At 47.7% G+C, this 25,943-nt stretch overlaps 1 protein-coding gene across 16 annotated transcripts in view; it reads left to right on the top strand.

Moving 5' to 3' along the window:
- Nucleotides 1-25,943, top strand: part of LOC139383183 (amyloid beta (A4) precursor-like protein 2) — a 159,263-nt gene that overhangs the window by 80,201 nt on the left and 53,119 nt on the right. For 6 of the 16 annotated variants that reach the window (XM_071127609.1, XM_071127606.1, XM_071127604.1 and 3 more), the window contains exons 7-11: nt 2,191-2,358; nt 13,228-13,364; nt 15,571-15,645; nt 23,719-23,877; nt 24,740-24,868. In XM_071127609.1, coding sequence (XP_070983710.1) covers nt 2,191-2,358; nt 13,228-13,364; nt 15,571-15,645; nt 23,719-23,877; nt 24,740-24,868 — 668 coding nt within the window. The remainder of the gene's footprint in view (nt 1-2,190; nt 2,359-13,227; nt 13,365-15,570; nt 15,646-23,718; nt 23,878-24,739; nt 24,869-25,943) is intronic. The other 10 variants (XM_071127607.1, XM_071127610.1, XM_071127605.1 and 7 more) reach the window with 2 other exon arrangements.

Below are 25,943 nucleotides of genomic sequence, written 5' to 3'. Positions count from 1 at the left end.
GGCTTTCCACTAGATGTTGGAACATTGCTGCTATAACAGCCTCCACTCTTCTGGGAAGACTTTCCACTAGATGTTGGAACATTGCCGCAGGGACTTGCTTCCATTCAGCCACAAGAGCATTAGAGAGGTCGGGCACTGATGTTGGGCGATTAGGCCTGGCTCACAGTCGCCGTTCCAATTCATCCCAAAGGTGTGCAATGGGGTTGAGGTTAGGGCTCTGTGCAGGCCAGTCAAGTTTCCACACCGATCTCGACACACCATTTCAGTATAGACGTCACTTTGTGCACGGGGGGGCATTGTCATGCTGAAACAGGAAAGGGCCTTACCCAAACTGTTGCCACAGAATCGTCTAGAAGCCTTCACTGGCTCTAAGGAGCCCGAACCATGAAAAACAGCCCCAGAACATTATTCCTCCTCCACCAAACTTTACAGTGGGCACTATGCATTGGGACAGGTAGTCTTCTCCTGGCATCTACCAAACCCAGATTCCTCTGCCGCACTGCCATTCGGTGATTCATCACTCCAGACAACGTGTTTCCACTGCTCCGGGGTCCAATGGCAGTGAGCTTTACACCCCTCCAGCCAACGCTTGGCGTTATGCTTGGTGATCTTCGGCTTGTGTGCGGCTGCTCGGCCACGGAAACCCATTTCATGAAGCTCCAGACTAACAGTTATTGTGCTGATGTTGCTTCCAGAGGCAGTTTGGAACTCGGTAGTGAGTGTTGCAACCGAGGACAGATCATTTTTACGCACTTCGGAGGTCCCGTTCTTTGAGCGTGTTTGGCCTACCACTTCGTGTCTGAGCCGTTGTTGCTCCTAGACGTTTCCACTTCACAAACAGTACTTACAGTTGACCGGGGCAGCTCTAGTAGGGCAAAAATTTGATGAACTGACTTGTTGGAAAGGTGGCATCCTGTGACGGTGCCACGTTGAAAGCTCTTCAGTAAGGGCCATTCTACTGTTAATGTTTGTCTATGGAGATTACATGGCTTTGTGCTCGATTTTATACACCTGTCAGCAACAGGTGTGGCTGAACTGGCCGAATTCACTACTTCGAAGGGGTGTCCACATACTTTTGTATATACAGTGTATCTACATAAATAGATTTGTGATCATTATTATTATTATAAATTATTATTATTAGTTTTGAAATGCGATTTCTAATTTTGGGGGATTAGTAGTTTTCAATTTGCAGTGTAGAAATGTATAATTAAATATAGTTGTCCTACCATGTTTTTACAATGTTAGCATGATGTGTAGAAAAAAATAAACTTTTTTTTTTCTCCACTTTCTCAAACATTCCTTTTTTTAATGTTCCAATGTTGACATCCTGTGTCAGGTTATGAACTGTCATAACCCTTTAGTAGCTATCAGGATGATCATGGGTAGGAGCGTTGAAATGTTGACATCCTGTGTCATGTTATGAACTGTCATAACCCTTTAGTAGCTATCAGGATGATCATGGGTAGGAGCGTTGAAATGTTGACATCCTGTGTCATGTTATGAACTGTCATAACCCTTTAGTAGCTATCAGGATGATCATGGGTAGGAGCGTTGAAATGTTGACATCCTGTGTCATGTTATGAACTGTCATAACCCTTTAGTAGCTATCAGGATGATCATGGGTAGGAGCGTTGAAATGTTGACATCCTGTGTCATGTTATGAACTGTCATAACCCTTTAGTAGCTATCAGGATGATCATGGGTAGGAGCGTTGAAATGTTGACATCCTGTGTCATGTTATGAACTGTCATAACCCTTTAGTAGCTATCAGGGTGATCATGGGTAGGAGCGTTGAAATGTTGACATCCTGTGTCATGTTATGAACTGTCATAACCCTTTAGTAGCTATCAGGATGATCATGGGTAGGAGCGTTGAAATGTTGACATCCTGTGTCAGGTTATGAACTGTCATAACCCTTTAGTAGCTATCAGGATGATCATGGGTAGGAGCTTTGAAATGTTGACATCCTGTGTCAGGTTATGAACTGCCATAGCTACTATAGGGTTATCAGGATGATCATGGGTAGGAGCGTTGAAAGACAAGGTAGTGTAGGACATTGCTGGAGGACACTTCCTGCTTCAGTAGGTTCCCTCAGTGGTTATAAATCATTGAGGGGTAGATGTGAGTGCTGCCCCCCCGTGGGTGGATGTTCTAACAGCTGACCCCTGACCTATCCCTGACTACCAGCGGTGTGTACCCTGGAGGCTGAGACAGGCCCCTGCCGTGCCTCCATGGCCCGCTGGCACTTCGATATGACAACCAGGAAGTGCGTCCGCTTCGTGTATGGGGGCTGCGCTGGAAACCGCAACAACTTTGACTCTGAGGAATACTGCATGGCCGTGTGCAAACGCCTTAGTAAGTCAGGCTCACAGCAAGCCTCGCCAAACAGGCCGGCGAAACCACCACACCCCTACACCACCACTACCACCACTACCACCAACACCCCTACACCACCACTACCACCAACACCCCTACACCACCACTACCACCAACACCCCTACACCACCACTACCACCAATACCCCTACACCACCACTACCACCTACACCCCTACACCACCACTACCACCAACACCCCTACACCACCAATACCCCTACACCACCACTACCACCAATACCCCTACACCACCACTACCGCCAACATCCCTACACCACCAACACCCCTACACCACCACTACCACCAATACCCCTACACCACCACTACCACCAACACCCCTACACCACCACTACCACCAACACCCCTACACTACCACCACCACCACCACTAACACCCCTACACTACCACCAACACCCCTACTCCACCACTACCACCAACACCACCACTACCACCAACACCACCAACACCCCTACACTACCACCAATACCCCTACACCACCACTACCACCAATACCCCTACACCACCACTACCGCCAACATCCCTACACCGCCAACATCCCTACACCACCAACACCCCTACACCACCACTACCACCAACACCCCTACACCACCACTACCACCAACACCCCTACACCACCACTACCACCAACACCCCTACACCACCACTACCACCTACACCACCACTACCACCAACACCCCAACACTCCTACTACCACCAACACCCCTACACCACCACTACCACCAACACCACCAGTACCACCAACACCCCTACACCACCACTACCACCAACACCACCAACACCCCTACACCACCACTACCACCAACACCACCAACACCCCTACACCACCACTACCACCAACACCCCTACACTACCACTACCACCAACACCCCTACACCACCACCACCACCACTACCACCAACACCCCTACACCACCACTACCACCAACACCACCACTACCACCAACACCCCTACACCACCACTACCACCAACACCACCACTATCACCAACACCACCACTACCACCAACACCACCACTACCACCAACACCACCACTACCACCAACACCACCACTACCACCACTACCACCAACACCACCACACCACCAACACCCCTACACCACCAACACCCCTACACCACCAACACCCCTACACCACCAACACTCCTACACCACCAACACCCCTACACTACCACCAACACCCCTACACTACCACCAACACCCCTACACTACCACCAACACCCCTACACTACCACCAACACCCCTACACTACCACCAACACCCCTACACTACCACCAACACCCCTACACTACCACCAACACCCCTACACTACCACCAACACCCCTACACTACCACCAACACCCCTACACTACCACCAACACCCCTACACTACCACCAACACCCCTACACTACCACCAACACCCCTACACTACCACCAACACCCCTACACCACCACTACCACCAACACCCCTACACCACCAACACCACCACCAACACCCCTACACTACACCAACACCCCTACACCCCTACACCACCAACACCCCTACACTACCACTACCACCAACACCCCCACACTACCACTACCACCAACACCACCAACACCCCTACACTACCACCAACATCCCTACACTACCACCAACACCCCTACACTACCACCAACACCCCTACACCAACACCAACACCCCTACACCATCACCAGCACCCCTACACCATCACCAACACCCCTACACCACCACTACCACCTACACCACCACTACCACCAACGTCACCACCAACACCACCACTACCACCAACACCCCTACACCACCACTACCACCAACACCCCTACACTACCACTACCACCAACACCCCTACACCACCACCACCACCACTACCACCAACACCCCTACACCACCACTACCACCAACACCACCACTACCACCAACACCCCTACACCACCACTATCACCAACACCACCACTATCACCAACACCACCACTATCACCAACACCACCACTACCACCAACACCACCACTACCACCAACACCACCACTACCACCAACACCACCAACACCACCACTACCACCAACACCACCACTACCACCACTACCACCAACACCACCACACCACCAACACCCCTACACCACCAACACCCCTACACCACCAACACCCCTACACCACCAACACCCCTACACCACCAACACCACCAACACCCCTACACCACCAACACTCCTACACCACCAACACCCCTACACTACCACCAACACCCCTACACTACCACCAACACCCCTACACTACCACCAACACCCCTACACTACCACCAACACCCCTACACTACCACCAACACCCCTACACTACCACTACCACCAACACCCCTACACCACCACTACCACCAACACCCCTACACCACCACTACCACCAACACCCCTACACCACCAACACCACCACTACCACCAACACCCCTACACTACCACCAACACCCCTACACTACCACCAACACCCCTACACTACACCAACACCCCTACACCCCTACACCACCAACACCCCTACACTACCACTACCACCAACACCCCTACACTACCACTACCACCAACACCACCAACACCCCTACACTACCACCAACATCCCTACACTACCACCAACACCCCTACACTACCACTACCACCAACACCCCTACACCAACACCAACACCCCTACACCATCACCAGCACCCCTACACCATCACCAACACCCCTACACCACCACTACCACCTACACCACCACTACCACCAACGTCACCACCAACACCACCACTACCACCAACACCCCTACACCACCACTACCACCAACACCCCTACACCATCACCAACACCCCTACACCACCACTACCACCTACACCACCACTAACTACCACCAACACCCCTACACCACCACACCACCAACACCCCTACACCACCACACCACCACCACCCCTACACCAACACCACCACTACAACCAACACCCCTACACCACCACCAACACCCCTACACCACCACCAATACCCCTACAACACCCCTACACCACCACCAACACCCCTACACCACCACCAACACCCCTACACCACCACCAACACCCCTACACCACCACCAAAACCCCAACACCCCTACACCACCACTTCCACCAACACCCCTACACCACCACCAACACCCCTACACCCCTACACCACCACCAACACCCCTACACCACCACCAACACCCCTACACCACCACCACCCCCACACCCCACCACCACCACTACACCACCACCAACACCCCTACACCACCACTACCACCAACACCCCTACACCACCAACACCCCTACACCACCACTACCACCAACACCCCTACACTACCACCAACACCCCTACACTACCACCAACACCCCTACACTACCACCAACACCCCTACACTACACCAACACCCCTACACCACCAACACCACCAACACCCCTACACTACCACTACCACCAACACCACCAACACCCCTACACTACCACTACCACCAACACCCCTACACTACCACCAACACCCCTACACTACCACCAACACCCCTACACTACCACCAACACCCCTACACTACCACCAACACCCCTACACTACCACCAACACCCCTACACTACCACCAACACCCCTACACTACCACCAACACCCCTACACTACCACCAACACCCCTACACCACCACTACCACCAACACCCCTACACCACCACTACCACCAGCTCCCCTACACCACCACTACCACCAACTCCCCTACACCACCACTACCACCAACCACCCTACACCACCACTACCACCAACACCACCACTACCACCAACACCCCTACACCACCACTACCACCAACACCCCTACACCACCACTACCACCAACACCCCTACACCACCACTACCACCAACACCCCTACACCACCACTACCACCAACACCCCTACACCACCACTACCACCAACACCCCTACACCACCACTACCACCAACACCCCTACACCACCACTACCACCAACACCCCTACACCACCACTATCACCAACACCCCTACACCACCACAACGACCAACACCCCTACACCACCACTACCACCAACACCCCTACACCACCACTACCACCAACTGCCCTACACCAACACCAACACCCCTACACCATCACCAACACCCCTACACCACCACTACCACCTACACCGCTACACCACCACTACCACCAACACCCCTACACCACCACTACCACCAACACCCCTACACCATCACCAACACCCCTACACCACCACTACCACCACCACCACTACCACCAACACCACCACTACCACCAACGTCACCACTACCACCAACACCACCACTACCACCAACACCCCTACACCACCACTACCACCAACACCCCTACACCATCACCAACACCCCTACACCACCACTACCACCTACACCACCACTAACTACCACCAACACCCCTACACCACCACCAACACCCCTACACCACCACTACCACCAACACCCCTACACCACCACCAACACCCCTACACCACCACCAACACCCCTACACCCCTACACCACCACCAACACCCCTACACCACCACCAACACCCCTACACCACCACCACCCCCACACCCCACCACCACCAACACCCCTACACCACCACCAACACCCCTACACCACCAACACCCCTACACCACCACTACCACCTACACCACCACTACCACTACCACCACCATCACCACCACTACCACCTACACCACCACTACCACCTACACCACCACTACCACCAACACCCCTACACCACCACTACCACCAAAACCCCTACACCATCACCAACACCCCTACACCACCACTACCACCTACACCACCACTAACTACCACCAACACCCCTACACCACCACACCACCAACACCCCTACACCACCACACCACCACCACTACCACCAACACCCCTACACCACCACCAACACCCCTACACCACCACCAACACCCATACACCACCACCAACACCCCTACACCACCACCAACACCCCTACACCACCACCAACACCCCTACACCACCACCAACACCCCTACACCACCACCAACACCCCTACACCACCACCAACACCCCTACACCACCACCAACACCCCTACACCACCACCACCCCCACACCCCACCACCACCAACACCCCTACAACACCCCTACACCACCACTACCACCATCACCACCACTACCACCAACACCACCAACACCCCTACACCACCACTACCACCAACACCCCTACACCATCACCAACACCCCTACACCACCACTACCACCTACACCACCAACACCCCTACACCACCACACCACCAACACCCCTACACCACCACACCACCACCACCAACACCCCTACAACACCCCTACACCACCACCAACACCCCTACACCACCAACACCCCTACACCACCAACACCCCTACACCACCACCATCCCCACACCCCACCAACACCAACACCCCTACACCACCACCAACACCCCTACAACACCCCTACACCACCACTACCACCTACACCACCACTACCACCATCACCACCACTACCACCAACACCACCAACACCCCTACACCACCACTACCACCAACACCCCTACACCACCACTACCACCAACACCCCTACACCATCACCAACACCCCTACACCACCACTACCACCTACACCACCAACACCCCTACACCACCACACCACCAACACCCCTACACCACCACACCACCACCACCCCTACACCACCACCAACACCCCTACACCACCACCAACACCCCTACAACACCCCTACACCACCACCATCCCCACACCCCACCAACACCCCTACACCACCACCAACACCCCTACACCAACACCCCTACACCACCACCCCTACACCACCAACACCCCTACACCACCACCACCCCCACACCCCACCAACACACCTACACCACCACCAACACCCCTACACCACCACCAACACCCCTACACCACCACCAACACCCCTACACCACCACCACCCCCACACCCCACCACCACCCCCACACCCCACCACCACACCCACACCCCACCACCACCAACATCCCTACACCACCACCAACACCCCACCACCCCCACCACACTACTACTACACCACTACACTACTACACCACCACACTACTACACCACCACACTACTACACTACCACACTACCACACTACTACACCACCACACTACTACACCACCACACTACTACACTACCACACTACCACACCACCACACTACTACACCACCACACTACTACACTACTACACCACCACACTACTACACTACTACTACACCACCACACTACTACACCACCACACCTACACCACCACACTACTACACTACTACACTACTACACCACCACACTACTACACCACCGCCACACTACTACACCACCACACTACTACACTACTACACCACCACACTACTACACCACCACACTACTACACCACCAGACTACTACACCACCACACTACTACACCACTACACCACCACACTACTACACCACCACACTACTACACTACTACACCACCAGACTACTACACTACTACACCACCAGACTACTACACCACCACACTACTACACCACCACACTACCACACTACTACACCACCACACTACTACACCACCACACTACTACACCACCACACTACTACACTACTACACCACCACACTACTACACCACCACACCACTACACCACCACACTACTACACCACTCCACTACTACACTACTACACCACCAGACTACTACACCACCACACCACCACACTACTACACCACCACACTATTACACTACTACACCACCAGACTACTACACCACCAGACTACTACACCACCACACTACTACACCACCACACTACTACACCACCACACTACTACACCACTACACCACCACACTACTACACCACCACACTACTACACTACTACACCACCACACTACTACACCACCACACCACTACACTACTACACTACTACACTACTACACCACCACACTACTACACTACTACACTACTACACTACTACACCACCACCACACTACTACACCACCACACTACTACACCACCACACTACTACACTACTACACTACTACACCACCACACTACTACACCACCACACTACTACACTACTACACCACCACACTACTACACCACCACACCACTACTCCACCACACTACTACACTACTACACCACCACCACACTACTACACTACTACTACACCACCACACTACTACACTACTACACTACTACACCACCACCACACTACTACACCACCACCACACTACACCACCACCACACTACTACACCACCACACTACTACACCACCACACTACTACACCACCACACTACTACACCACCACACTACTACACCACCACACCACCACACTACTACACTACTACACCACCACCACACTACTACACCACCACCACACTACTACACCACCACACTACTACACCACCACACTACTACACCACCACACTACTACACCACCACACTACTACACCACCACCACACCACCACACTACTACACCACCACACTACTACACCACCACACTACTACCTCACCACACCACCACCACACCACCACACTACTACACCACCACACTACTACACTACTACACCACCACACTACTACACCACTACACTACTACACTACTACACCACCACACTACTACACTACTACACCACCATCACACTACTACACCACCACACTACTACACCACCACCACACTACTACACCACCACACCACCACACTACTACACCACCACACTACTACACCACCACACTACTACACCACCACCACACTACTACACCACCACCACACTACTACACCACCACCACACTACTACACCACCACCACACTACTACACCACCACCACACTACTACACCACCACCACACTACTACACCACCACCACACTACTACACTACTACACCACCACACTACTACACTACTACACCACCACCACCACCCCTACACCACCACCCCTACACCACCACCACCCCCACACCCCACCACCACCAACACCCCTACACCACCACCAACACCCCTACACCACCACCACCACCCCTACACCACCACCCCTACACCACCACCACCACCCCTACACCACCACCACCACCACCACCCCTACACCACCACCACCACCCCTACACCACCCCTGTCTTGTGTCATTTGCTGTTCTGTTTCTGCTACCCCAGTCTCTACTGGTCTCTGTTTCTGCTACCCCAGTCTCCACTGGTCTCTGTTTCTGCTACCCCAGTCTCTACTGGTCTCTGTTTCTGCTACCCCAGTCTCCACTGGTCTCTGTTTCTGCTACCCCAGTCTCTACTGGTCTCTGTTTCTGCTACCCCAGTCTCTACTGGTCTCTGTTTCTGCTACCCCGGTCTCTACTGGTCTCTGTTTCTGCTACCCCGGTCTCTACTGGTCTCTGTTTCTGCTACCCCGGTCTCTACTGGTCTCTGTTTCTGCTACCCCGGTCTCTACTGGTCTCTGTTTCTGCTACCCCGGTCTCTACTGGTCTCTGTTTCTGCTACCCCGGTCTCTACTGGTCTCTGTTTCTGCTACCCCGGTCTCTACTGGTCTCTGTTTCTGCTACCCCGGTCTCTACTGGTCTCTGTTTCTGCTACCCCAGTCTCTACTGGTCTCTGTTTCTGCTACCCCAGTCTTTACTGGTCTCTGTTTCTGCTACCCCAGTCTCTACTACTGTGACCACATCAGGATCGGTAGATCGTAACAGTGTTTCCCAGGCTCAGAGCTGGTTCTGCTACCCCAGACTCTCTCCTGGGAACACAGAGCTGGTTCTGCACTGCCCACCTGATTCAAATGATGGACTCATCAGACCTTTGATTAGTGGTACCAGATGTGTGTTAGACGCTAGAAGAAAGAAAACACCTCCTGTGGACTTTTGGTTCCCCAGGACAAGGATTAAAACAACACTGAACGATATAGTGACTGGTAACCAGACAACCCTGATTACCCAGTTCTATACACAGCCTTGTCTTTCATGTCCCCTACAGACAGACACACATGGCCTGTCTCTTGGCCTGTCTCTTGGCCTGTCTCTCGGCCTGTCTCTCGGCCTGTCTCTCGGCCTGTCTCTCGGCCTGTCTCTCGGCCTGTCTCTCTGTGTGCGTGTGTGTGTGTCCACATAGCGCTGTAGCATCAACTGAAAGGAAGAATGCAGAAACTGGATCAACATTGTTGATCCAGGCTTTGTCTGTCAAATTCCTCCACAGTCACCTTAGTCTCAGCCTGCCAGAACATCCTCACTACTAGCAGGATGATCTCCTCCTATCATGTAGCGTGGTGGTGTAGGGATACAGAGGAGGAGAGACTATCATGTTGTCTGAGATGGAGAGGACAGGGGAGGAGAGACTATCATGTTGTCTGGGATGGAGAGGACAGAGGACAAGTGAGGAGAGACTATCATGTTATCTGGGATGTAGAGGACAGGGGAGGAGAGACTATCATGTTGTCTGGGATGGAGAGGACAGAGGACAAGTGAGGAGAGACTATCATGTTATCTGGGATGTAGAGGACAGGGGAGGAGAGACTATCATGTTGTCTGGGATGGAGAGGACAGAGGACAAGTGAGGAGAGACTATCATGTTGTCTGGGATGGAGAGGACAGAGGACAAGTGAGGAGAGACTATCATGTTGTCTGGGATGGAGAGGACAGAGGACAAGTGAGGAGAGACTATCATGTTATCTGGGATGTAGAGGACAGGGGAGGAGAGACTATCATGTTGTCTGGGATGGAGAGGACAGAGGACAAGTGAGGAGAGACTATCATGTTGTCTGGGATGGAGAGGACAGGGGAGGAGAGACTATCATGTTGTCTGGGATGGAGAGGACAGAGGACAAGTGAGGAGAGACTATCATGTTATCTGGGATGTAGAGGACAGGGGAGGAGAGACTATCATGTTGTCTGGGATGGAGAGGACAGGGGAGGAGAGACTATCATGTTGTCTGGGATGGAGAGGACAGGGGAGGAGAGACTATCATGTTGTCTGGGATGGAGAGGACAGAGGACAAGTGAGGAGAGACTATCATGTTGTCTGGGATGGAGAGGACAGGGGAGGAGAGACTATCATGTTGTCTGGGATGGAGAGGACAGGGGAGGAGAGACTATCATGTTGTCTGGGATGGAGAGGACAGAGGACAAGTGAGGAGAGACTATCATGTTGTCTGGGATGGAGAGGACAGAGGACAAGTGAGGAGAGACTATCATGTTATCTGGGATGTAGAGGACAGGGGAGGAGAGACTATCATGTTGTCTGGGATGGAGAGGACAGAGGACAAGTGAGGAGAGACTATCATGTTGTCTGGGATGGAGAGGACAGGGGAGGAGAGACTATCATGTTGTCTGGGATGGAGAGGACAGGGGAGGAGAGACTATCATGTTGTCTGGGATGGAGAGGACAGAGGACAAGTGAGGAGAGACTATCATGTTGTCTGGGATGGAGAGGACAGAGGACAAGTGAGGAGAGACTATCATGTTATCTGGGATGTAGAGGACAGGGGAGGAGAGACTATCATGTTGTCTGGGATGGAGAGGACAGAGGACAAGTGAGGAGAGACTATCATGTTGTCTGGGATGGAGAGGACAGGGGAGGAGAGACTATCATGTTGTCTGGGATGGAGAGGACAGGGGAGGAGAGACTATCATGTTGTCTGGGATGTAGAGGACAGGGGAGGAGAGACTATCATGTTGTCTGGGATGTAGAGAATGCCTGAGAGAGGAGAGGCTCTCTCAATGTCTCCTGACCTTCTGTGTGTTTGTCTGGCTAACACCTTCTACCTTCTGTCTGCTGGGAGCTTTTTTCTGTCTTGGTTTCTGTGCGTCCCATGTGTATTGTCTGCCTGTGTCTGTCAGTCTGTCTGTTCCTCTGACCCTGTTCTCTGCCCCCCCCAGCAGCAGTGCCCCCCACCCCTCAGCCCACTGACGATGTTGACGTGTACTTCGAGACGCCCGCTGATGACAAGGAGCATACACGCTTCCAGAAGGCCAAGGAGCAGCTGGAGATCAGGCACCGTAACCGAATGGAGAGGGTGAGGAGGATACACACACACACACACACACACACACACACACACACACACACACACACACACACACAAACACTTTTCTGGACTGCTCTTAACGGCAAGCTTATTAAAGAGCAGTGATACAGTCCAGAGCAGTGATACAGTCCAGAGCAGTGATACAGTCCAGAGCAGTGATACAGTCCAGAGCAGTGATACAGTCCAGAGCAGTGATACAGTCCAGAGCAGTGATACAGTCCAGAGCAGTGATACAGTCCAGAGCAGTGATACAGTCCAGAGCAGTGATACAGTCCAGAGCAGTGATACAGTCCAGAGCAGTGATACAGTCCAGAGCAGTGATACAGTCCAGAGCAGTGATACAGTCCAGAGCAGTGATACAGTCCAGAGCAGTGATACAGATTTCTTTCTCATGTTTTTCAACTGGTTCCAGCAACTTCAACAAAGATAGCTCAGATGTACGAATGAATTTAGACCTGAGATTCTGATGCAAGCAACTCATTCTAATCATGTTCTGTATTTGTCTCTCTCTCTGTCTCTCTCTCTCTCTGTCTCTCTGTCTCTCTCTCTCTGTGTGTGTCTCTCTGTGTCTCTCTCTCTGTGTCTCTCTCTCTGTCTCTCTCTCTCTCTGTCTCTCTGTCTCTCTCTCTCTGTGTGTGTCTCTCTGTCTCTCTCTCTGTGTGTCTCTCTCTGTCTCTCTCTCTCTGTGTGTCTATCTCTGTCTCTCTCTCTCTGTGTGTCTCTCTCTTTCTCTCTGTCTCTCTGTCTCTCTTTCTCTCTGTCTCTCTCTCTCTCTGTGTCTCTCTGTCTCTCTGTGTCTCTCTCTCTCTCTCTGTCTCTCTCTCTCTCTCTGTGTCTCTCTCTCTCTCTCTCTCTCTCTCTCTCTCTCTCTCTCTCTCTCTCTCTCTCTGTGTGTCTCTCTGTCTCTCTCTCTCTTTCTCTCTGTGTCTCTGTCTCTCTCTCTCTGTGTCTCTCTCTCTGCGTCTCTCTCTCTGTCTCTCTGCGTCTCTCTCTCTGCGTCTCTGTCTCTCTCTCTCTCTGCGTCTCTGTCTCTCTCTCTCTCTGCGTCTCTGTCTCTCTCTCTCTCTGCGTCTCTGTCTCTCTCTCTCTCTGCGTCTCTGTCTCTCTCTCTCTGCGTCTCTGTCTCTCTCTCTCTCTGCGTCTCTGTCTCTCTCTCTCTCTCTCTCTGTCTCTCTCTCTCTCTCTCTCAATTCAATTCAATTCAATTCAAGGGCTTTATTGGCATGGGAAACATGTTAACATTGCCAAAGCAAGTGAGGTAGACAACATACAAAGTGAATATATAAAGTGAAAAACAACAAAAATTAACAGTAAACATTACACATACAGAGGTTTCAAAACAGTAAAGACATTACAAATGTCATATTATATATATATATATACAGTGTTTTAACAATGTACAAATGGTTAAAGGACACAAGATAAAATAAATAAGCATAAATATGGGTTGTATTTACAATGGTGTGTGTTCTTCACTGGTTGCCCTTTTCTCGTGGCAACAGGTCACAAATCTTGCTGCTGTGATGGCACACTGTGGAATTTCACCCAGTAGATATGGGAGTTTTTCAAATTTGGATTTGTTTTCGAATTCTTTGTGGATCTGTGTAATCTGAGGGAAATATGTCTCTCTAATATGGTCATACATTTGGCAGGAGGTTAGGAAGTGCAGCTCAGTTTCCACCTCATTTTGTGGGCAGTGTGCACATAGCCTGTCTTCTCTTGAGAGCCATGTCTGCCTACGGCGGCCTTTCTCAATAGCAAGGCTATGCTCACTGAGTCTGTACATAGTCAAAGCTTTCCTTAATTTTGGGTCAGTCACAGTGGTCAGGTATTCTGCTGCTGTGTACTCTCTGTTTAGGGCCAAATAGCATTCTAGTTTGCTCTGTTTTTTTGTTAATTCTTTCCAATGTGTCAAGTAATTATCTTTTTGTTTTCTCATGATTTGGTTGGGTCTAATTGTGCTGTTGTCCTGGGGCTCTGTAGGGTGTGTTTGTGTTTGTGAACAGAGCCCCAGGACCAGCTTGCTTAGTGGACTCTTCTCCAGGTTCATCTCTCTGTAGGTGATGGCTTTGTTATGTCTCTCTCTCTCTCTCTCTCTCTCTCTCTCTCTCTCTCTCTCTCTCTCTCTCTCTCTCTCTCTCTCTCTCTCTCTCTCTCTCTCTCTCTCTCTCTCTCTCTGTATCTGTCTATCCAGGTGAGAAAGGAGTGGGAGGAGGCAGAGCGTCAGGCTAAGGAGCTTCCTAAGGCTGAGAGACAGACTCTGATCCAGGTAACACACTGACACCCACCCCACTGTGTATTTGTGCATATATGTGAGTGAGTTATGTCCATACTCTTAGTTGTGTCCATACTCTTAGTTCCTTGAAGAAGGTAGAGGTTAGTGTAGTGTCTCACAATGCTGGTTAGAGGTCCAGAGTTGATTTTCAGGGGTTTAGGGTCAAGGGTAAGGATTAAGAGCAATGGACAATGCAGAGAGAGTGAACACAATGAGTAATGATAACATGACTATATCCACAGTACTGAGTCGATATACAGGAAATACCAGGTAATGACATGGCTATATACAGGAAGTACCAGGTAATGACATGGCTATATACAGGAAGTACCAGGTAAATACATGGTTATATACAGGAAGTACCAGGTAATAACATGGCTATATACAGGAAGTACCAGGTAATAACGTGGCTATATACAGGAAGTACCAGGTAATAACGTGGCTATATACAGGAAGTACCAGGTAATAACATGGCTATATACAGGGAGTACCAGGTAATAACATGGCTATATACAGGAAGTACCAGGTAATAACATGGCTATATACAGGAAGTACCAGGTAATAGCATGACTATATATATATATATATATATATATATATATATATATATATATATATATATATATATATATATATATATATATATATATAGACTTGGAAGAGAGCTTGGAAATGAGAATGGACTGGACACAGGATAAGAGAGCTTGGAAATGAGAATGGACTGGACACAGGATAAGAGAGCTTGGAAATGAGAATGGACTGGACACAGGATAAGAGATCTTGGAAATGAGAATGGACTGGACACAGGATAAGAGAGCTTGGAAATGAGAATGGACTGGACACAGGATAAGAGAGCTTGGAAATGAGAATGGACTGGACACAGGATAAGAGATCTTGGAAATGAGAATGGACTGGACACAGGATAAGAGATCTTGGAAATGAGAATGGACTAGACACAGGGTAAGAGAGAAGACATTTCAATTCCATTTAGAACATCAGAAGGTGTAACCTTTCAACCCGAAACCAACCACCGTTAACCAATCAAACGATACCAAGTTTCCAGTAACCGAAACGCTCCCGGGCCCAAATCTCCACAGAGTGTCACAGCATTTAATGAATGAAGGGGGATGAGACCCGATGTAAAATCAGACAGAATTCCTGAGAAGACAATGAAACCCTTTACATAATAGAGGAATTCAGAGATGTCCCAGAGATACAAGATGGCATCAGAATATATTCGGATTCAGAAAACTTTAATGTCCTCCGAGTAATTCATCTTGCAGCAGTCAAAAAACATATAACATCTAAAAATATATAATAATAATAATAATAAAAAGCTAAGGATATTTACAAACTAATTGGCAGGGTAAGTGCTAAGTAAAATTAGTTGAAAAATGTGTTAAGTTGCGGAATTGCATTCGGAATAAAAGAGAACTTGGCCCTATTTTTGGCATCCTCTATTTTACTGGCTTTCCTGAGGGCTCTGCCCAGGCAGAGAGATGGAGGGCTAGATGGAGGGCTCTGCCCAGGCAGAGAGATGATCGTTCTTGCTATTGCTGCCCCATGATTTTTTCCCCATAAGTCCTAACTATCTTTGCCCAACCTCTTTTTCTGTGCAACCTTGATGTTCCCAAACCAGCAGGTCAAGCAGACAGAATGCTCTCTATGAATGATTAGATGGTTAGATTAACATTAAAAACGAAGTGTAGTTTCCATAGGAAATACAGTCTCCGTTGGCCTTTCTTAAAAATAGTACACTGATCCCAGGACAGTTTGTTGTCGATGACTAGCCCAAGGTATTTGTACTCCTCCGCTGTGTCAATGGGCTCTCCTTTTATCAGTGATGGGGTGTGAACCTCTGAGACTATCACAGTGCAGGTGCATTTATACGGAGACTTGATTACACACAGGTGGATTGTATTTATCATCATTAGTCATTTAGGTCAACATTGGATTATTCAGAGATCCTCACTGAACTTCTGGAGAGAGTTTGCTGCACTGAAAGTAAAGGGGCTGAATAATTTTGAACGCCCAATTTTTCAGTTTTGGATTTGTTAAAAAAGTTTGAAATATCCAATAAATGTCGTTCCACTTCATGATTGTGTCCCACTTGTTGTTGATTCTTCACAAAAAAATACAGTTTTACATCTTTATGTTTGAAGCCTGAAATGTGGCAAAAGGTCGCAAAGTTCAAGGGGGCCGAATACTTTCGCAAGGCACTGTAGTCAGTCCTCTGGATACTGTAACAGAGATATAGTCAGTCCTCTGGATACTGTAACAGAGACTCATTCAATAGTCAGTCCTCTGGATACTGTAACAGAGATATAGTCAGTCATCTGGATACTGTAACAGAGACTCATTCAATAGTCAGTCCTCTGGATACTGTAACAGAGATATAGTCAGTCCTCTGGATACTGTAACAGAGATATAGTCAGTCCTCTGGATAATGTAACAGAGATATAGTCAGTCCTCTGGATACTGTAACAGAGATATAGTCAGTCCTCTGGATACTGTAACAGAGACTCATTCAATAGTCAGTCCTCTGGATACTGTAACAGAGATATAGTCAGTCGTCTGGATACTGTAACAGAGACTCATTCAATAGTCAGTCCTCTGGATACTGTAACAGAGACTCATTCAATAATCAGTCCTCTTGATACTGTAACAGAGATCTAGTCAGTCCTCTGGATACTGTAACAGAGATATAGTCAGTCCTCTGGATACTGTAACAGATATAGTCAGTCCTCTGGATACTGTAACAGAGATATAGTTAGTACTCTGGATACTGTAACAGAGACTCATTCAATAGTCAGTCCTATGGATACTGTAACAGAGATATAGTCAGTCCTCTGGATACTGTAACAGAGATGTAGTCAGTCATCTGGATACTGTAACAGAGATATAGTCAGTCCTCTGGATACTGTAACAGAGACTCATTCAATAGTCAGTCCTCTGGATACTGTAACAGAGATATAGTCAGTCCTCTGGATACTGTAAGAGAGATATAGTCAGTCGTCTGGATACTGTAACAGAGACTCATTCAATAGTCAGTCCTCTGGATACTGTAACAGAGATATAGTCAGTCCTCTGGATACTGTAACAGAGATATAGTCAGTCCTCTGGATACTGTAACAGAGACACATTCAATAGTCAGTCCTCTGGATACTGTAACAGAGATATAGTCAGTCCTCTGGATACTGTAACAGAGATATAGTCAGTCCTCTGGATACTGTAACAGAGACACATTCAATAGTCAGTCCTCTGGATACTGTAACAGAGATATAGTCAGTCCTCTGGATACTGTAACAGAGATATAGTCAGTCCTCTGGATACTGTAACAGAGATATAGTCAGTCCTCTGGATACTGTAACAGAGACTCATTCAATAGTCAGTCCTCTGGATACTGTAACAGAGATATAGTCAGTCCTCTGGATACTGTAACAGAGATATAGTCAGTCCTCTGGATACTGTACCAGAGATATAGTCAGTCCTCTGGATACTGTAACAGAGAGACATTCAATAGTCAGTCCTTTGGATACTGTAACAGAGATATAGTCAGTCCTCTGGATTCTGTAACAACGATATAGTCAGTCCTCTGGATACTGTAACAGAGAGACATTCAATAGTCAGTCCTCTGGATACTGTAACAGAGATATAGTCAGTCCTCTGGATACTGTAACAGAGATATAGTCAGTCCTCTGGATACTGTAACAGAGATATAGTCAGTCCTCTGGATACCGTAACAGAGACACATTCAATAGTCAGTCCTCTGGATACTGTAACAGAGATATAGTCAGTCCTCTGGATACTGTAACAGAGATATAGTCAGTCCTCTGGATACTGTAACAGAGACTCATTCAATAGTCAGTCCTCTGGATACTGTAACAGAGATATAGTCAGTCCTCTGGATACTGTAACAGAGATATAGTCAGTCCTCTGGATACTGTAACAGAGATATAGTCAGTCCTCTGGATACTGTAACAGAGATATAGTCAGTCCTCTGGATACTGTAACAGAGATATAGTCAGTCCTCTGGATTCTGTAACAGAGAGACATTCAATAGTCAGTCCTATGGATACTGTAACAGAGATATGGTCAGTCCTCTGGATACTGTAACAGAGATATAGTCAGTCATCTGGATACTGTAACAGAGATATAGTCAGTCCTCTGGATAATGTAACAGAGATATAGTCAGTCCTCTGGATAATGTAACAGAGATATAGTCAGTCGTCTGGATACTGTAACAGAGACTCATTCAATAGTCAGTCCTCTGGATACTGTAACAGAGATATAGTCAGTCCTCTGGATACTGTAACAGAGATATAGTCAGTCCTCTGGATAATGTAACAGAGATATAGTCAGTCCTCTGGATACTGTAACAGAGATATAGTCAGTCCTCTGGATACTGTAACAGAGATATAGTCAGTCCTCTGGATAATGTAACAGAGATATAGTCAGTCCTCTGGATACTGTAACAGAGATATAGTCAGTCCTCTGGATACTGTAACAGAGACTCATTCAATAGTCAGTCCTCTGGATACTGTAACAGAGATATAGTCAGTCGTCTGGATACTGTAACAGAGACTCATTCAATAGTCAGTCCTCTGGATACTGTAACAGAGACTCATTCAATAATCAGTCCTCTTGATACTGTAACAGAGATATAGTCAGTCCTCTGGATACTGTAACAGAGATATAGTCAGTCCTCTGGATACTGTAACAGAGATATAGTTAGTACTCTGGATACTGTAACAGAGACTCATTCAATAGTCAGTCCTATGGATACTGTAACAGAGATATAGTCAGTCCTCTGGATACTGTAACAGAGATATAGTCAGTCATCTGGATACTGTAACAGAGATATAGTCAGTCCTCTGGATACTGTAACAGAGACTCATTCAATAGTCAGTCCTCTGGATACTGTAACAGAGATATAGTCAGTCCTCTGGATACTGTAAGAGAGATATAGTCAGTCGTCTGGATACTGTAACAGAGACTCATTCAATAGTCAGTCCTCTGGATACTGTAACAGATATATAGTCAGTCCTCTGGATACTGTAACAGAGATATAGTCAGTCCTCTGGATACTGTAACAGAGATATAGTCAGTCCTCTGGATACTGTAACATAGACACATTCAATAGTCAGTACTCTGGATACTGTAACAGAGATATAGTCAGTCCTCTGGATACTGTAACAGAGACTCATTCAATAGTCAGTCCTCTGGATACTGTAACAGAGATATAGTCAGTCCTCTGGATACTGTAACAGAGATATAGTCAGTCCTCTGGATACTGTAACAGAGATATAGTCAGTCCTCTGGATACTGTAACAGAGATATAGTCAGTCCTCTGGATACTGTAACAGAGATATAGTCAGTCCTCTGGATTCTGTAACAGAGAGACATTCAATAGTCAGTCCTATGGATACTGTAACAGAGATATAGTCAGTCCTCTGGATACTGTAACAGAGATATAGTCAGTCATCTGGATACTGTAACAGAGATATAGTCAGTCCTCTGGATACTGTAACAGAGATATAGTCAGTCCTCTGGATACTGTAACAGAGATATAGTCAGTCCTCTGGATAATGTAACAGAGATATAGTCAGTCCTCTGGATACTGTAACAGAGATATAGTCAGTCCTCTGGATACTGTAACAGAGATATAGTCAGTCCTCTGGATAATGTAACAGAGATATAGTCAGTCCTCTGGATACTGTAACAGAGATATAGTCAGTCCTCTGGATACTGTAACAGAGACTCATTCAATAGTCAGTCCTCTGGATACTGTAACAGAGATATAGTCAGTCGTCTGGATACTGTAACAGAGACTCATTCAATAATCAGTCCTCTTGATACTGTAACAGAGATATAGTCAGTCCTCTGGATACTGTAACAGAGATATAGTCAGTCCTCTGGATACTGTAACAGAGATATAGTTAGTACTCTGGATACTGTAACAGAGACTCATTCAATAGTCAGTCCTATGGATACTGTAACAGAGATATAGTCAGTCCTCTGGATACTGTAACAGAGATATAGTCAGTCATCTGGATACTGTAACAGAGATATAGTTAGTACTCTGGATACTGTAACAGAGACTCATTCAATAGTCAGTCCTATGGATACTGTAACAGAGATATAGTCAGTCCTCTGGATACTGTAACAGAGATATAGTCAGTCATCTGGATACTGTAACAGAGATATAGTCAGTCCTCTGGATACTGTAACAGAGACTCATTCAATAGTCAGTCCTCTGGATACTGTAACAGAGATATAGTCAGTCCTCTGGATACTGTAAGAGATATAGTCAGTCGTCTGGATACTGTAACAGAGACTCATTCAATAGTCAGTCCTCTGGATACTGTAGCAGATATATAGTCAGTCCTCTGGATACTGTAACAGAGATATAGTCAGTCCTCTGGATACTGTAACAGAGACACATTCAATAGTCAGTCCTCTGGATACTGTAACAGAGATATAGTCAGTCCTCTGGATACTGTAACAGAGATATAGTTAGTACTCTGGATACTGTAACAGAGACTCATTCAATAGTCAGTCCTATGGATACTGTAACAGAGATATAGTCAGTCCTCTGGATACTGTAACAGAGATATAGTCAGTCATCTGGATACTGTAACAGAGATATAGTTAGTACTCTGGATACTGTAACAGAGACTCATTCAATAGTCAGTCCTATGGATACTGTAACAGAGATATTGTCAGTCCTCTGGATACTGTAACAGAGATATAGTCAGTCATCTGGATACTGTAACAGAGATATAGTCAGTCCTCTGGATACTGTAACAGAGACTCATTCAATAGTCAGTCCTCTGGATACTGTAACAGAGATATAGTCAGTCCTCTGGATACTGTAAGAGATATAGTCAGTCGTCTGGATACTGTAACAGAGACTCATTCAATAGTCAGTCCTCTGGATACTGTAGCAGATATATAGTCAGTCCTCTGGATACTGTAACAGAGATATAGTCAGTCCTCTGGATACTGTAACAGAGATATAGTCAGTCCTCTGGATACTGTAACAGAGACACATTCAATAGTCAGTCCTCTGGATACTGTAACAGAGATATAGTCAGTCCTCTGGATACTGTAACAGAGATATAGTCAGTCCTCTGGATACTGTAACAGAGATATAGTCAGTCCTCTGGATACTGTAACAGAGACACATTCAATAGTCAGTCCTCTGGATACTGTAACAGAGATATAGTCAGTCCTCTGGATACTGTAACAGAGATATAGTCAGTCCTCTGGATACTGTAACAGAGATATAGTCAGTCCTCTGGATACTGTAACAGAGAGACATTCAATAGTCAGTCCTCTGGATTCTGTAACAACGATATAGTCAGTCCTCTGGATACTGTAACAGAGATATAGTCAGTCCTCTGGATACTGTAACAGAGATATAGTCAGTCCTCTGGATACTGTAACAGAGATATAGTCAGTCCTCTGGATACTGTAACAGAGATATAGTCAGTCCTCTGGATACTGTAACAGAGACTCATTCAATAGTCAGTCCTCTGGATACTGTAACAGAGATATAGTCAGTCCTCTGGATACTGTAACAGAGATATAGTCAGTCCTCTGGATATTGTAACAGAGATATAGTCAGTCCTCTGGATACTGTAACAGAGAGACATTCAATAGTCAGTCCTTTGGATACTGTAACAGAGATATAGTCAGTCCTCTGGATACTGTAACAGAGACTCATTCAATAGTCAGTCCTCTGGATACTGTAACAGAGATATAGTCAGTCCTCTGGATACTGTAACAGAGATATAGTCAGTCCTCTGGATACTGTAACAGAGATATAGTCAGTCCTCTGGATACTGTAACAGAGATATAGTCAGTCCTCTGGATTCTGTAACAGAGAGACATTCAATAGTCAGTCCTCTGGATACTGTAACAGAGATATAGTCAGTCCTCTGGATACTGTAACAGAGATATAGTCAGTCCTCTGGATACCGTAACAGAGAAATACATTTTGGTTAGGGAAAGGGTAGGGCTTAGGGATGAGTGCCCTATCTCACTATGCTGTGTCCCCTTCAGCACTTCCAGGCCACGGTAGAGTCTCTGGAAGAGGAGGCAGCCAGTGAAAAGCAGCAGCTAGTTGAGACCCACCTGGCTCGGGTAGAGGCCATGCTCAACGACCGCCGCCGCCTGGCGCTGGAGAACTACCTAGCCGCCCTGCAGGCAGACCCACCGAGGGTAGGTTACAGACAACACTCTGCTGCACATGGTCAGTCACATGGACTCCTTCATCAGTCATCCTCATGATCCCTGTTCCATGTTTTATCTAATACCAGTCATCCTCCATATAATCCCTGTTCCATGTTTTATCTAATACCAGTCATCCTCCATATAATCCCTGTTCCATGTTTTATCTAATACCAGTCATCCTCCATATAATCCCTGTTCCATCTAATACCAGTCATCCTCCATATGATCCCTGTTCCATGTTTTATCTAATACCAGTCATCCTCCATATAATCCCTGTTCCATGTTTTATCTAATACCAGTCATCCTCCATATAATCCCTGTTCCATGTTTTATCTAATACCAGTCATCCTCCATATAATCCCTGTTCCATGTTTTATCTAATACCAGTCATCCTCCATATAATCCCTGTTCCATGTTTTATCTAATACCAGTCATCCTCCATATAATCCCTGTTCCATGTTTTATCTAATACCAGTCATCCTCCATATAATCCCTGTTCCATGTTTTATCTAATACCAGTCATCTTCCATATAATCCCTGTTCCATGTTTTATAGGTCTCATCTAATATCATGTGGTCCTCAGGCTGCCTGGGCACATGTCCTCACTCTCTGGGTGTTTCCCAAATGGCACCCTAACCCTATTCTCTCTCTCCTTCCTGTCCTCTAGTCTCATGTGTCACACTACTGCCTATGGAATAATCAAATTGATGTTCAAACCCCCCTCTCTCTCTTCTCCCTCCCCCCTCCGCACTTTCTCCTCCTCCCCCCTCTTCTCTCCTCTTCCTCTCTCCCCCTCCTCCCCCTTTTTCTCTCCTCCTTCCCTCTCTCCCTCTCTCCACTCCTCCCCCAGCCCCACCGTATCCTGCAGGCTCTGAGGCGGTATGTGCGCGCGGAGAACAAGGACCGTCAGCACACCATCCGCCACTACCAACACGTACTGGCTGTCGACCCTGAGAAGGCTGCCCAGATGAAGTCCCAGGTACACACCCTGACCCCTAACCCTGAACAGGTACACACCCTGACCCCTAACCCTGAACAGGTACACACCTTGCTACTCTATGCCCCGTTGCCTATTACAGACAACCCCCATCATTACTGACCAGACAGAAGTGAGCGAGACCATCATAAAGAGAGAGAGGGGATGAAATAGGGAGGGAGAGAGGCCATTATGTAATTTGTCTTTAACAACAGGAGCGTTGCCATTCATGCTAATACAGGAATTCTAGAAGGATGGAGTGATCTACAGTGAACCAGTGTTCTGTCATGGGAAGCTGATTCTAGAAGGATGGAGTGATCTACAGAACCAGTGTTCTGTCATGGGAAGCTGATTCTAGAAGGATGGAGTGATCTACAGTGAACCAGTGTTCTGTCATGGGAAGCTGATTCTAGAAGGATGGCGTGATCTACAGAACCAGTGTTCTGTCATGGGAAGCTGATTCTAGAAGGATGGAGTGATCTACAGTGAACCAGTGTTCTGTCATGGGAAGCTGATTCTAGAAGGATGGCGTGATCTACAGAACCAGTGTTCTGTCATGGGAAGCTGATTCTAGAAGGATGGAGTGATCTACAGTGAACCAGTGTTCTGTCATGGGAAGCTGATTCTAGAAGGATGGAGTGATCTACAGTGAACCAGTGTTTTGTCATGGGAAGCTGATTCTAGAAGGATGGAGTGATCTACAGAACCAGTGTTCTGTCATGGGAAGCTGATTCTAGAAGGATGGAGTGATCTACAGTGAACCAGTGTTCTGTCATGGGAAGCTGATTCTAGAAGGATGGAGTGATCTACAGTGAACCAGTGTTTTGTCATGGGAAGCTGATTCTAGAAGGATGGAGTGATCTACAGAACCAGTGTTCTGTCATGGGAAGCTGATTCTAGAAGGATGGAGTGATCTACAGTGAACCAGTGTTCTGTCATGGGAAGCTGATTCTAGAAGGATGGAGTGATCTACAGTGAACCAGTGTTCTGTCATGGGAAGCTGATTCTAGAAGGATGGAGTGATCTACAGAACCAGTGTTCTGTCATGGGAAGCTGATTCTAGAAGGATGGAGTGATC

This window comes from Oncorhynchus clarkii, chromosome 24 (assembly GCF_045791955.1).
Source record: "Oncorhynchus clarkii lewisi isolate Uvic-CL-2024 chromosome 24, UVic_Ocla_1.0, whole genome shotgun sequence".
NCBI classification, from domain to species: domain Eukaryota; kingdom Metazoa; phylum Chordata; class Actinopteri; order Salmoniformes; family Salmonidae; genus Oncorhynchus; species Oncorhynchus clarkii.
The sequence above is the reverse complement of the archived record's forward strand: the minus strand, read 5'-3'. Positions and strand labels throughout refer to the sequence as shown.